Source organism: Sus scrofa, chromosome 12 (genome assembly GCF_054392235.1).
Source record: "Sus scrofa isolate SSC_HxYL_T2T_F1_AM1 chromosome 12, Sscrofa_HxYL_maternal_Yorkshire_Landrace_v2.0, whole genome shotgun sequence".
Taxonomy (NCBI): Eukaryota; Metazoa; Chordata; class Mammalia; order Artiodactyla; family Suidae; genus Sus; species Sus scrofa.
Genome location: NC_139394.1, coordinates 6,394,330 through 6,408,816, shown reverse-complemented (window position 1 = coordinate 6,408,816; position 14,487 = coordinate 6,394,330). Strand labels below are relative to the sequence as shown.

General features: G+C 57.3%; 1 protein-coding gene across 1 annotated transcript; it reads right to left on the bottom strand.

Annotated features, from left to right (window-relative positions):
- FADS6 (fatty acid desaturase 6) lies at window positions 1-12,970 on the bottom strand. Its single transcript, NM_001244792.1, is given in 6 exon segments — window positions 1-413; window positions 1,001-1,180; window positions 2,217-2,404; window positions 3,540-3,720; window positions 11,967-12,133; window positions 12,780-12,970. Coding segments are annotated over 6 exon segments (1,029 nt in total). The 5' UTR covers window positions 12,943-12,970; the 3' UTR covers window positions 1-263.
- Between the last annotated feature and the right edge of the window lie 1,517 nt (window positions 12,971-14,487).

The following is a 14,487-nucleotide window of genomic DNA, read 5'->3' as shown; positions in this document are numbered from 1 at the left end:
TGCCAGATTAACCTTTATTCCTTTCCTCCAGATATTCCTCAAAACCCAGAAAAGCAAGCAAGACAGCTGACCCCCAGGATCCCCAGCGCGAGCTCCTACCAGCCCAGTGCCTCCACACTCTGGGTGCATCACCAGCAACAGAGCCACACCCACTGGGCAAGGGCCCTCGCCCTCCTGGCCGCAGGGATGGCCAGCAGAAGCAGGAGAGCCGGGGCTGGGCTGGGGGCGGGGGGGAGAGTGGGGTGACTCTCGGGCCCACCCCCTCATTGCAGCCCCACCAGCTCTGTGATGGGAGGCGTCTGCACCAGAAACTCTTCGTAGCGATGGAGGAACAGCCGGAAGCGAGCCAGGTAGGAGTCCTCGTTGTACGGCAGCTGCTTCTCGTGGAGGAACTGGGACACCACGGGCTTCACCTGCCAGAAGGTGGGTGGGAGGAGGGGCCGCTGAGCCAGGACTGTGGGCAGGCCCATCCCCATGGAGACGCTTCCTTTCCCAACCCCAGCTCCCATCGGCTTTGTCCCATGATGCTCTGGGGGAGCTGGGGGTTTGGAGAATTCCCACCTCCCCATTTCCAGCCGGCAAGCGAAAGGGGTGACGTCTCCCCAGCACCCTTCTCTGAGGCTCCAGACTATACGATGGTCCTCCTTGAAGAACTAAACACCGTGGTCCTTTTCACCAAGGACCTATGTTGTGCCCAGCATTTCAGATCCACTTCTTCAGTGCATCCTCAAGGCCTGTCAACGTAAGCACTGCGTAGTCCCATCTTACAGATGAGGAAACTGAGGCTCAGAGCCATGCAGTTAACTTGTCTGGAGTCACATGGCAAAAGCAAGAAACCCAGGTGCCTCCGATCAGAAACCCCCACCGCTGCTTGTACCCTGGGCTGCCCTTCCTGGGAACCCGTGACCCAGCCGGCTGGTCAGAGAACCGTGAAGGCTGCTCCCCCTCCGCCCACAGACAGTTGCTTCATCCAAGCCCCTCCAGCCCCGCCCTCATCTACCTTCAAGCACATGTTGTCAGACAGCCGGGGGAAGAGGTGATGCTCCACATGGCAGCTGATGAGGGAGTGGCCGAACGCCCAGTCCAGCACTGGCAGCCGGGGCAGGTTAAGCACCCCCAGGCTCATCATGTGAATCCGTCGGGGCTTTTTGTCCCGGGAGAACATGGGCAGCCCGATGTGCTGTGACAAGACGCAAGGGTCACGCCCTGGGGCAGCCGTAGGCCTCCCCACCTGCCCCAGGCAGCCTCACCTAGCACCCCGGGACCCGGGGTTCGTCTGCCCTCCTCACCTGCCACTGCGGCAGGAGCCGCTAAGGGTATGAGGGAGCTGAGGTTCTCGGCCCAGCTCTCGAGGGACCCTGTCTGTTCCCTATGCAGGCCCATCTCTGGGCCCTTCTCCCCATCCGGGCAGGGAAGGGAGCCTGGGAGCCCCTCGGATCCCGTGGTGCTCTAAGCCCACCACTGTCCACCGCTGTCTCTCACATCCCTATGCCTTCTCTTCACCCTGAAGTGGCCCTTCTCTGATCTCTCAATCAAAATCTCACTCATGGTTCAAGATCAAGTTTGCGCCTCCTCGTGGATATTTTTTTTTTTTTTTTTTTTTTTACTTAGCAAGTATTATAAATGCCTCCTCTGCCAGGCATGTCGTCCACTCTAGCAGGTCAGGCAGAATGGCTCCAGCTATGAGATTGTGTCACGGGATTCAGTCGTTAACGGCAGTGTGGTAAGGGCAGGGATGGTCACGTGCGGGCTGCTTTAACCTGGCATCTTCACTGGTCCAGGGAGCAGGGAGGCGTCCATCCCTATGGAAACGGCCCCAGAACTGAAGACCTCTCTGCACCTGCCTCACCGCATGCGCGCTGGGGCCTCTGTGTGCTGCACTTCCCTTGGGCTGACCACAGTAGGAGCCCTGAGGGCAGGGGCTGGGGGCCGACGCACTCATGTCCCCACAGAGTTTAACAAAGTAACCTATGCAGAGAAGGTTCTTAACAAGTCTCCGATCCGTGGGTGATCGGCAGCCAGCGCTGAAGAGCAGCCAACACCTTACCTGGGACAAACACTCTGTGATGACCCACAGAGGGCGGGGGAGAGGGGTGGGGGAAGGGGGGTTTCTCAGGTGGCCTCTCTCTCCCCACCACCTGAGTCCAGCCTGCCGCCAGGCACCCTGGAGAGTGGTCCCCGTGGCCCCCCAGCGCCCAGGGTCGGGGAGGCCTCACCTGGAAGATGTTGACGTGGAGGTAAGGGTGGGCCAGCAGGGATCTGGTGATGAGCATGCAGGCCAGGGCCGAGCTGGGGCTCTGGAAGCCAGACACGTTGAGAAGGACCCAGTAGTGAGAGTAAAGGCCCAGGGAAATCAGGCCCAGGGTCCGCAGAGCCGTCTTGAGCTCCACCTCTCTCAGCCGCTCTGGAAAGGGCCAGAAATAGAGGCAAGGGTCTAGGTTCCGATCCAACAGAAGCGGCTCCTTACTGGCTCAAACTAGGGTGACCTAGGTCTTCAGCGCATCCACACACAGCCTCCAAAAGTAGGTTCACCCATTTTACGGATGAGAAAACAGAGCATTAAACCACCTGACCAAGGTCACTCTGAGAGTGGTGGCCTGGGGTCTGAACCCAGGGCTAGCCGCCTCCTAGCCCCTGCTCCTTCCACCAGATGACATGACTCCTAGAATAGTAACAATTATAACATGCAGGAGTTCCCGTCAGGGCACAGCGGAAATGAATCTGACTAGGAACCATGAGGTTGCGGGTTCGATCCCTGGCCTTGCTCAGTGGGTTAAGGATTCGGCGTTGCTGTGAGCTGTGGTGTAGGTTGCAGATGCAGCTCGGGTCTGGCATTGCTGTGGCTCTGGCGTAGGCCGGCAGCTGTAGCTCCGATTCAACCCCTAGCCTGGGAACCTCCATAGGCCACAGGTGCAGCCCTCAAAAGACAAAAGACCAAAAAAAAAAAAAAAAAAAAATTATAACACGCAATAGCGTATGAGGCATATACAAAGCATTTTTACATCTATGGCCTCATTATTCTTTCACGTCATTCTTGAAGGGCAGGTAAGAACCTGAGGTTCAGAGAGGTTAAGTTATCTGCCCTGCAGCCACCAGCCAGGAAGGAGCAAAGCCAGACTTGGTCCCAGGTCCAAGGTTCTTTCTACCCTGCCTGGCTGTCTCAGAAAGTTTCTGCCTGGGAGCTCCCGTTGTGGCTCGGCAGGTTAAGGACCCAGCTAGTATCCATGAGGATGTGGGTTTGATCCCTGACCTCGCTCAGTGGGTTAAGGATCCCGAGTTGTGGAGAGCCATGGGGTAGGTCACCGATGCGGTTCGGATCCCGAGTTGCTGTGACTTTGACCCCTAGCCGGGGAACTTCCATATGCCCATGGGTACGGCCCTAAAAAAGAAAAAAGAAAGAAAGGGAAAAAAAAAAAAAAAAAAGGAAAGTTTCTGTCTGGTTTAAACTCAGGGCTTCTTACTTCCTCCATGAAGCCTCCACGAAGCCAGGAGAGAAAGGAAAAAAAGCGTCAGGCAGGGTGCAGCCCCGGCGAACTCACCAACAGCCACCAGCGGGGTTAAGACGGGGATCAGGAGAGGCGCGAGGAACATGTAGACATAGCGGTTGAGGCAAGGCAGCCGCCACGTGCTGGAGTCCCCCAGGCCCAGCACGTTGGTGTAGGCATGATGCATCTTGACGTGTCCATACTTGGCGTACTCTGCAGTGAAGGATGTGCAAACCTAGACGGGAGAGCCAGAAAGGGCGCTGGCGTCCGCAGCAGGCACAGGCCAGCCAAGCAGGACCTCTGGAGCCTTGAGGATGCCCTCCTGGCCCAGATCCTGCACTTCCGGGGCCTTCCTGCCTTACACCCCCAGCTCATCAGCCTTGAATGTCAACGCTCAGGGATCCCTGACCATGGAGTGACAACCAGTGAAAGCGACTGTGTCCACTGGGTGTGAGGCTGCACAGCATTTGGGGGCAGGAGGCCAGCCCCCCATAATTGCAGCCCGAGAGCCTGAGAAGGTTGCCAGAGAGTTGGACGCACTGCAGGTAAAACTCCTGGCATCCGAGGGCAGTTATTTTGCGTGTGTTGATCTTGGAGATATCTGTGCTTTCATAACACTGCTTTGCACTCTGAGCCCACAGCAGTGAGGGGAGGGGTGCAGGAGGGGCCTGGGAGCAAAGGGAGGCCATCTCCTAAACTGTCCACGATGGTGACACCAGAGGGAGGGTGCCCCAGTGGGGACCGAGAGTTGACTTCTTCCTAGGGGTGACTCTTCTTTGGCATGACCCCATGATGGATGCTCTGAAGCTGGTAGCAGCAACAGCAGCTCTCTGACTCCTAGAAGAGCAATCATTCTGAATGTAAGAGAGGCGCTAAGGTGTTTCTCATGCAGATAGATGCAAATGAGCATGCAGACGTCAGCCCCTTCCAAGGTTTTATCCAAGCCAGAAGATTTTTGCTAATTTTATTGAAGATGCTGCCTGCCTGTTTCCAGGAGGATGTGAAAGCTTTCCCAGTGCTAGTCACTGAGAGACCCATAAACACAGCAGAATAGGAGCTCCGGTCATGGCGCAGCAGAAATGAATCCAACTAGGAACCATGAGGTTGCAGGTTCGATCCCTGGCCTCGCTCAGTGGGTTAAAGATCCGGCGTTGCCATGAGCTGTGGTGTAGGTCACAGACGTGGCTGGGATCCCGCAGTGCTGTGGCTGGGGCATAGACTGGCAGCTACAGCTCTGGTTAGACCCCTAGGCTGGGAACCTTCATATGCCACGGGTGTGGCCCTAAAAAGAAAATAAAAATAAAAAGACAGGAGTTCCCGTCGTGGCGCAGTGGTTAACGAATCCGACTAAGAACCATAAGGTTGAGGGTTCGGTCCCTGCCCTTGCTCAGTGGGTTAACAATCCGGTGTTGCTGTGAGCTGTGGTGTAGGTTGCAGATGCGGCTCGGATCCCGCGTTGCTGTGGCTCTGGCGTAGGCCGGTGGCTACAGCTCCGATTAGACCCCTAGCCTGGGAACCTCCATATGCCGAAGGAGCGGCCCAAGAAATAGCAAAAAGACAAAAAAAATAAATAAATAAAAAGACAACAGAACACTGCACTTGACGCATGTGACTTGTTCATCTTCCAAGCTTCAGGGGGTTCGTGGTATTACCCAAGGCTGATAAAAACAGAATCTGAGCTAGAGGCCACGTGACCACCCCAGGTCCCTTGGCAAAGCAGGTGGCAGAGGTGGGGATTTGAACCCAGGTCCCATTCACGATAAGCCATAGTCCTCTGGGGTGAGCCACTTATTGCAACAGAGCATGATCCAGGCTCGAGGTCCAGACAGCAGAGGCAAAACCAGGAAAAGGACAGAAGGGACTCTGTCTTCCCACTGCCTGCAGAGGCGCTCTCCTTGGAATGAAATGAGGCTGAGATGGAGGCTATGATGTCACAACCACCGTTTTTTGTTTTTTTGTCTTTTTAGGGCCGCACCCACAGCATATGGAAGCTCCCAGGCTAGGGGTCAAGTTGGAGCTGCAGCTGCCGGCCTACACCACAGCCACAGCAACACAGGATCCGAGCTGTGTCTGGGAACCACATCACAGCTCACGGCAACACTGGATCCTTAACCCAATGAGCAAGGCCAGGGACCGAACCCGCGTCCTCGTGGATACTAGTCAGGTTCCTTAACCACTGAGCCGCAACGGGAACTCCACAACCGCAGTTTTACAACAGACACGGGAGGATATGTCAAACCAACGCTGTACAGGCCCCTCTGAAGGCAGAGGACGGGCAGGTAAATGCTGACTAAGCAACAGTGTGGCTGTGGCAGCCACAAAAACAGGAGAAGCACTTTGCTCTCAGATGATGTAACCCACCCAGGGGTGGCTTTGCTCTCATTTTTTTTTTCCTTCTTTCTTGGACGCCCACAGCATGTGGAGTTCCCGCGCCAGGGATTAGATCTGAGCCAAGGTTGCAACCTAAGCCGCAGCTGTGGCAACGCGAGATCCTTAACCCACTGTGCTGGGCTGGGGATCAAACCTGCGTCCCAGTGCTCCCAAGACACTGGCATTTGGGCTCGCACCACAGCAGGAACACCTGCTTTCAGTTTCTGTAAACTTACTGAGGTACAGAAGCTGGGTGGGTGACCTGTCAATTAAAGTGACATCTCTTCTGGGAGTTCCTGTCGTGGCTCAGAAGAAATGAACCCATGAGGACTCAGGTTTGATCCCCGGCTTTGGTCAGTGGGTTAAGGATCCGGTGTTACCATGAGCTTTGGTGTAGGTGGCAGATTTGGCTTGGATCCCGAGTTGCTGTGGTGTAGGCTGGCAGCTGCAGCTCCCATTCGACCCCTAGCCTGGGAACTTCCATATGCCACAGGTGCAGCCTTAAAAGACCAAAAAAAAAAAAAAGAATATCAGATAAACAACCAATTAATTTTCATAGAGCACATCCCCAATACTGCCTGCATTCGCTGTTTGAAGTTCAAAATTCACAGGGATTCCTGGATTTTTATTCACTACATCTGGCAGTCATTCTCAGCCAAGAACATGAGTCCCTGGGTTCTAGTCCCTGGGTGATACAGTGCTGTGTTGGCACCTTAGCCTTTTTTTTTTAGGGCCGCACCTGCAGTGTTTGAAAGTTCCCAGGCTGGGGTTCCAATCGGAGCTGTAGCCACCAGCCTACCCCACAGCCACAGCAACGCAGGATCCGAGCTGTGTCTGTGACCTACACCACAGCTCACAGCAACACCAGATCCTTAACCCACTGAGAAAGGCCAAGGATCGAACCTGCAACCTCATGGTTCCTAATTGGATTCATTTCCGCTGCACCACGACACAGGAACTCCTGCTTTTTGTTGTTGTTGGCGCCTTTGGATGAGGGAGTGACCACGGTGAGGGCCAAAGCTAGGGCCTTGCACGTAGGTCTTCTCGCCCTCTTTTCTCCAGAGTCGCCATGAGATTCCAGTGACTCCAGATTTCTTTCCTTTTTTTTTTTTTGGTCATTCCTGGGGCATGTGGAAATTCCCAGACCAGGGATCGAACCTGCACCACAGCAGTAACAGAGCCACAGCAGTGACAAAGCCAGCCACAAGGGAACTCCAAGCGACCCCAGATTTCTGTGGGTCCCTCATGCACTAAGTTCCTGTATCCAGGCCTCTCTCTGTACATCTGCTCAGCCTGAAACCACCTTCCCGTTTCTGGGCCTGGCCAGCCTGGCCTGGCAGGTCTCCTCCTGCACCCTCTCTGCAAGGGTCCTCAGCCTTAGCACGATGACATTTGGGGCTGGGTCATGCCGTGTTCTGAAGGGTCGCCCTGCGTGCATAGGTTTAGCAGCCACCCTGGCCTCTACCCGCTAGATGCCAGGAGCATGTGCACACATGTACACACGCACAGACACACCCCAGTCAGGACAGCCAAAAACCTCTGCACACGTTGTCCGTGTCCCTGCCATCCCTGCCACGCCGCCCCCTCTCTGCACTCCCGCAGCCTTCACGCCACCTGGGCCGGTGGAGGCCCCCCCCAGGTAATAATAGCTTTGACCTCAAAGGGAGGTATGACTATTAAACGAGGTAATTCACATGAATTATGCAGAGTAAGCGCCCCATAAGGAGCACGTGGTATAGTCAGGATTTTTATCATTATTATTATTATTTTGCTTTTTAGGGCTGCACCCGTGGCATATGGAGGTTCCCAGGCTAGGGGTCGAATCAGAGCTGCCGGCCTCCACCACCATCACAGCCACTTGGGATCCGAGCAGCATCTGCACCCTACACCACAGCTCATGGCCACGCCGGATCCTTAACCCACTGATTGAGGCCAGGGATCAAAGCTGCGTCTTCATGGATCTTAGTCGGGTTCATTACCACTGAGCCACAATGGGAACTCCCTAAATACTATTTTTTAAATTAAAACATTTAAGAGGAGGACATCCTCAGATGACCACCCCTCGGGGTTTGCTGGAGCCAAAGGTCGCAGACGGCCCCGAGGATCCTGGCCGCACTGAAGTCACAGGAAGAGAACATTCGAGCATCACGACATGGCTGGGGGTTCTCTGTTTCCACCACCACCGCGGGGGACTTGGATGAAGGGGCCCGCCTTCCCCAGGGGGACACCCCTCCCCCAGGGCAGAGCCAGCCTGTGCTCCGCGGGGACCAGCTGCGACTCCGCCCCCACAGCACAAAGCTGACTTTAGAAGGAGGGTTCCGAGCGGAGACCGACCCAGTGGAGCTTAGGCACTGGCACGGCCTGTTCCCTCCCACTCAGAGAAGCATCTCGATAGTGAGCGACTCCCAGGGAAGTCCCTACAGCCCTCTTGACCGTGAGCGTTTATCCGTCCCAAGCTTCAGGACCTCCCGCACGGTGGCTGGCCCCCCACATTCCTGCAGCCCTTCCCTGGCCATGCCTGAGAATATAACCGGGGGGTCCCTGTGACCGAGCCCAAGACATGGAGAGACAGGCCAGGGTGACCAGTGGGCAGAGAGTCAGTGGGACAGAGAGTAGGGGGAATGGAATATTCTCAGGCAGACGGGACACGGGTCTTAGAGGAAGTTCATCCTGGTACGGGGGGCGGGGGGGGTGATTGTGGATACTTCAGTGGAGAAACACAACAGTCCAGATGTCAGCTTCCCCCTCCATCCTGCCCGTCCTTCCCTGCAGAGCCAGTGGGTCAGAGAGAGTGAGGGCCTGTCCTGCCCCCAGCTCTTGCCCGCAGAGCTTGAGACAAACCAGACAAAAGCTAGATGCCCCAGTGACACTCAGCTGACACCCGGCTGCGACTAGGGGACCGGATTCTTCTACAGATGGTGCCTCCTGAGGGTCATGGTTTGGGAAGAGCACAGGGACCCACAGGAGGAGGGCCGGAGAGGGACAACAGGACGTGGCAGAGGGGGAGAGTCGGGATCCGGGGGGGCCCAGGTCATCCGCTGTGATCCTGGGCAGCAAGAGCTGGTGGTTTGTGGGACACAAAGGACACGTGGTGGTCCAGGGTCTCAACAAACAGTCCCCTCAACACACACACACATACACACACACACACACACACCACTATTGAGCTTTGCATAAGTTGGTCAGCCTTTCAGTTAAAAATAAGCAATAGGCGTTTCTACTGTGGCGCAGTGGGTTCAGAATCCGACTGCAGCAGCTCCAGTGGCTGTGAAGGCGCGAGTTCGATCCCTAGCCCGGCACAGAGGGTTAACAGCAGATCCAGCGTTGCTGCACCGGCCGCTGGGATTCAATCCCTGGCCTGGGAATTTCCATATTTGGCAAGTGTGGCCATAAAAAACCAAAAGCAAAACAAAACAGAACAAACAACAACAAAACCCACTAAACCCTTTCCCTGCAGCTGACTGGGCGGTCCCTCCAGAGGAAAAAAAGGGAAATTACTACTCGGGCAAACATGGAAGAATCAGGCCCAGGGCCCTAAAGGAAGATCTACGAGGTCTTGTTTAACCCTCACGCTGGCTTCATGGGGGAGTAACGTTATCATTCTCACTGTGTTACGCCAGGGAACTAGCGCTTAGATGCTGAGTTGAGTAATATGCCAAGGTCAGGCAGCCAGGGTGTCCAAAGGCGGCACCCCGACACTGTCCCCTGCCTGGCCCATGCGACCAAGGCCTCCACTCCCCCCACCCACGCCAGCGGGCTGAGGAGGGGGAGCCATCCCCCCCTTCCCACCAGGAGCTGGATCCTCCCCAGCGGGTGGCCAGAGGCGGAAAATCAGAGGCCTCCCGCTCAGGTTAATCTCCTACCCACATGGGACCTGCCCTGCAATGGACTGCAGCATACCAGCCACTGTCACAAGGCCACCGAGGTGGGAGCCGAGCCTCCCCCACTACGCCAGGGCTCTCTGGCCTCCAAGCTGTGACCCTCCATCAGCCCGCTCTCCCCTGGACCTTGTCCCCATGTCACCTCCGGGGTCATCAACAAATATTGAGTCCAGCCCTGTGCCAGGAGCTAGAGACAAAGGGGCAAAGATGAAGCCACTGCCCCAGGGCTCATGGGGACAAGATGGTGTGCACCCCCAGCTGCCTGGGTCCCTCGGGTGGTTCTGCTGGAGTGCCCCAGCTGAGGAGTCTGGGAAGACTTCTCGGTGGAGGCGTCCTCAGCTCCCCGCCTTCGCTCAGCACCCACAATAGGTACTGTGTTCCCCAGGACTCTGGGCCCAGGGTATCGGATTCACCTGGGCAGCTTGGTAAACGGAGTGAGAAGCAGTCAAGCCAGGGCCACCGGCCCTTCAGCTTCACACTGAAGTTTGAGAAGCACTGGGCCATGTCTGTACAGTGGACTCCCCAGCAGGCAGTCAGTGCAGAGCCCACAACACCTCCTCCTTCTCAGCTGCCCCGTCTCCTGGGACTCAGCACAGCTTTGACAAATCCAAGCAAAGGTAACCCTTCCTCTCGTGTCCCCACGTGACTGTACCACTGCCCGGTCTCTCCCCTGCCTGTGATTACAAACTGGGGGACTGGCACCAGGATTGGGCTTGTATCTCTGAATCTGGCTGGGACCAGGGCCCAGGGCCCTGTGGGAAGGAGAGGGTGTTTTTGTTTGTTTGTTTTTGTATTTTTAGGGTCACACTCGCAGCATATAGAGGTTCCCAGGCTAGGGGTCTAATCAGAGCTATAGCTGCTGGCCCATACCACAGCCACAGCAACACCAGATCCAAGCCACGTCTGTGACCTACACTACAGCTCATGGCAACGCCGGATCCTTACCTGTGAGCGAGGCCAGGGATCGAACCTGCGACCTCAGGGTTCCTAGTCGGATCCCTTTCCACTGTGCCACGAGGGGAATGCCAAGGTCTTGAAATCGACCTTGAGGACTTAAGAAATGTGTGCAGGTGAAGAGGAGGTGACAAGGCGAAATGAGGGCAAGGAGAGCCCTGGGGGGCCATGTCTCCTCTCACCCAACTCAGATAATTTTTTTTTCTTCTTTTTTGGCTGCCCTGAGGCATATGGAAGTTCCTGGGCCAGGGATCAGATCTGAGCCTCCGCTGCAACCTACTAGCTGCAGCTGTAGCAACGCTAGATCCTTCCACCCACTGTGCCGGGCCAGGGATTGAACCTATGTCCTGGCGCTGCAGAGACACCAATCCTGCCTTGCTGCAGCGGGAACTCTGAATGTGGTATAATTTTACAAAATGTCGTGTGTGTGTGTGTGTGTGTGTGTGTGTATGCAGTTATGTAAATTTTTATAAAGCTGCGTGACATTATTAAAAGTGAATAATTGAGGCAATTGGTCATGGTAACCACTCCCTGGCAGAAAAGGGCTCTTTCTGGTACCACCTTTCATGTTTGTTCATGAGGGAGCTGAGGGCCATGGGAGGGGGAGGGAGTGGGGGAGGGCCTTCCTTTTGGTTCATAAGGGAACTGAGAGGCCTGAGGTGGGTCCAGAGAGAAGGACAACCTGGCCAGAAACCTTCACCTTCCTGATTGTGTCCGGAAGTCAAGGCAGAACGGGGAGGAGGGGGCGGGAGAAGTGGGGGGCAGCAAGGATCCTTCCTGGTACAGACCTGGGGAAGCAGCGGCCTTCTCAGCATGGCTCGGCCGGGTCAGGTGTTGGGAGGAGGCGGGGAGGGGTGTCACAGAGCTGGGATGCTGTGACACCAGGCCCCTGTGCCCGCTGCCCTTTGGTCCATGGTTCACATCCTAAACCCTGACTGCAAAACCAGGAGGCCTCAGAGGGTGTAGCCAGGGCACTCTACTGCCCTTGACCCAGTACTGCAAAGAGGTGAGCCAGCGCCTCCCAGGAGAAATGGGTGACCAGGCTGCGTGGGCCACCACAGGTAAATTGCTGACTTTCCTCACACAGCCCTTTCCAGGACCTGGGGACATGCACACGCACACACAGGCACGCACACACTGGAGTACCTGCTGCACGCCTGGGCCCACATACCAACAGCTGCAGCTGCCCTCGAGGGCACACACGTGGACTCTCACGCAGAACACAGACGGTGCACACACAATACCCACGGCTGCTCCCACGCCGGCCCAGCCTCACCTCCACAAAGAAAAGCATCCAGATCTTGCTCCAGCGTTTAGACTCGGTGAGGGCGCCGTGAGTAGCCAGGTGGCTGCCCTTGACAGTGAGCGTGTAGTGGCACACACCCAGGACCGTGATGCCCAGGGCAAAGACCAGGAGGTTCTCGGAGCGCAGGCACAGGAACCCTGTGTGGAGAAAGGAGAGCTGGGTGGGGACAGTCAGGGCAGGGTCTTTCTCTGGCTCTTGAAGATCTGGGCCCAAACACTCCAACTCCCACTCCTGGGAGCCCAGGCCAAGTGGGCCCAGCCTGGGGACTGCCACAGTGGTGAGGCAGGTCCCGCTGTGGCCTGTCGGGGAGGGGCTGGCTCTCCCCATAGGATCTGGGACAAAACAGAGCCCCACTGACTCACCAAAGAGTCGCTGGGAGGCCTGATTCTGTGCCCCAGCCAGAGGAGGGATGAGGGAGGGGCACGTGGGGAGGGGTCCAGATCAGGAGAGGCCCAGGGGAAGCTCTCATCCTCCCTCTCAGTCCCCTCACACATACCCCAGCCCCACCTGGGGTCCCCAAGCAGCATTCTCTCCTCCCCAGGCCACCTCCTCCCTCCCCGCCTCTCCTGACTTGGCTCAACTTCCTCCTCCACTGCCCTTCATGCCATTCGGGCTCCGCTGGGAACACAAGACAGGACATCCCAGACTTTCGGGGTTGGAGTGTCCCGGGGTCCCGGCAAGCGCTGTGTTACGGAGACGCGGCCCCGCCCAGCCCTGTCCATCACCCGCCCCCGCCCCCCACCCCAGCCGGGCCCCTTATCGCCCTGTCCCCGCGTCCCTCACCAGGCGGCAAGGCAAGAAGGCTGAGCGCAAGGATGGCGCAGTCCACGCCGTGGCGCTCCCACCAGGAGCTCGCCCTCACCACGTCCTGGACCCGCGCCTCCAGCTCGCCCAGCAGGGCCTCGGCCCCGCGGCTCCCCGCAGGCGCGTCCCCCGCCGCCTCCATGGGCACCCGCGGAGGACGAGGAGCACCCGGAGCGGCGGCGGCGGCGCCGGGCGAGGCGCGGAGCGCGCGCGCGCGCGCGGGGGCGGGCGGGGCGGAGTCACGCGCGCGGCTGGGGACACCCGCCCCCTGTGTCACGGTACGTGCCGGGCACCTGGGCTCCCTCTGCCGCGCGCGGTGGCAACCTGGCCCGACCTGGCCCGGCCCGGTCCGGGGCTACCCTCCTGGCGGCCGGGGACCAGAACCGCCGCAGGAGCTGCGCGCAGGTGCGCGGGGTGGGGAGGCCACCTGGAGTAGAGAGGACGCGGCGGGGGGCGGGGTGGGAGCGCGGAGACCCCAGTGGGGGGCCTTCCCTCTCCGCCTGACCTCAAATGTATTCCCTCGCCTTTTCCCTGCGCACCTCCCGACCCCGCACTCTGCTTGGGGCTCTCTGCTTGGGTCTGTGGTACCATTTGTAGCCACAGCTTGAGTATTTTTCTTTTTCTTTCTTTTTTTTTTTTTTTTTCTTTTTTTTCTTTTTAGGGCTGCACCCGGGGCATATGGAGGTTCCCAGGCTAGGGGTCGAATCGGAGCTACAACTGCCGGCCTATGCCACAGCCATAGCAATGCCAGATCCCAGCCACGTCTGCGACCTACACCACAGCTCATGGTAACGCCGGATCCTTAACCCACTGAGCGACCAGGAATTGAACCGGCAGCCTCACGGTTGCTAGTCGGATTCGTTTCTGCTGTGCCACGACGGGAACTCCTTGAGTGTGTTTCTTAGTAGCACTTAGCAGAGGCTCCCACACATGACACAGGCATTTGTTCCCTGTCTGTCTCCACCGACAGACTGGACACTGGCTCCAGCAGGCCTCACCCTGCCACTTTTGCTCAGGCTGTGTCTTCAGTGCTGTAAACACAGGGCTTGGCCCAGAAATATTTTTTAATTCATGGGACAGAAAGTTCAAGGACTCACCCTATCCAGATGGATGGGGAAGTGGGAGGGAGGCGGTCCTGACTTTAGCAGCAGTGCCTCCTGGAGAGTTGGCTTTCCAGCCTAGTGGGTTTGGGGGTGAGAAGGGACAGCTGGACAGAAAATACCTTCAGAGGTCACATTCCACGTGAGCTCCCACTGGAGTGCCGCTCACTGGGAAGGCAGGGGTGCCCAGATCTGAAGATCATGGCAAACAGCCCCTGAGACTTGGGAGCAGCACCTGTCCCAGCTCTTTCCGGTCAGCCCTGGCCCTGACCCTGACCCAGCGCTGCTGGAGGCTGGCCTGGGCCCTGGGTGTGCAAGCCACTGTGTTCTGTAAACACCCTTCTTGGCTTTGGAGGGTCCTTTCTCCTTTTTCTTTTTTGTCGAAATTTCCCCTGGTTTCATATGAAAATGAGGTCTAGGAGCCTAAGAGCAGCAGCAGGGCAGCAGGAGACCTTTGGGATGGAGGAGTGGGAGGAGGGAGAGGGGGAGGAGGGGGAGGGAGAGAGAGGAGGGGGAGGGAGAGAGAGGAGGGGGAGGGAGAGAGAGGAGGGGGAAGAGGGAAAGGTGGAGTGCTCTGTCTTTCTTGG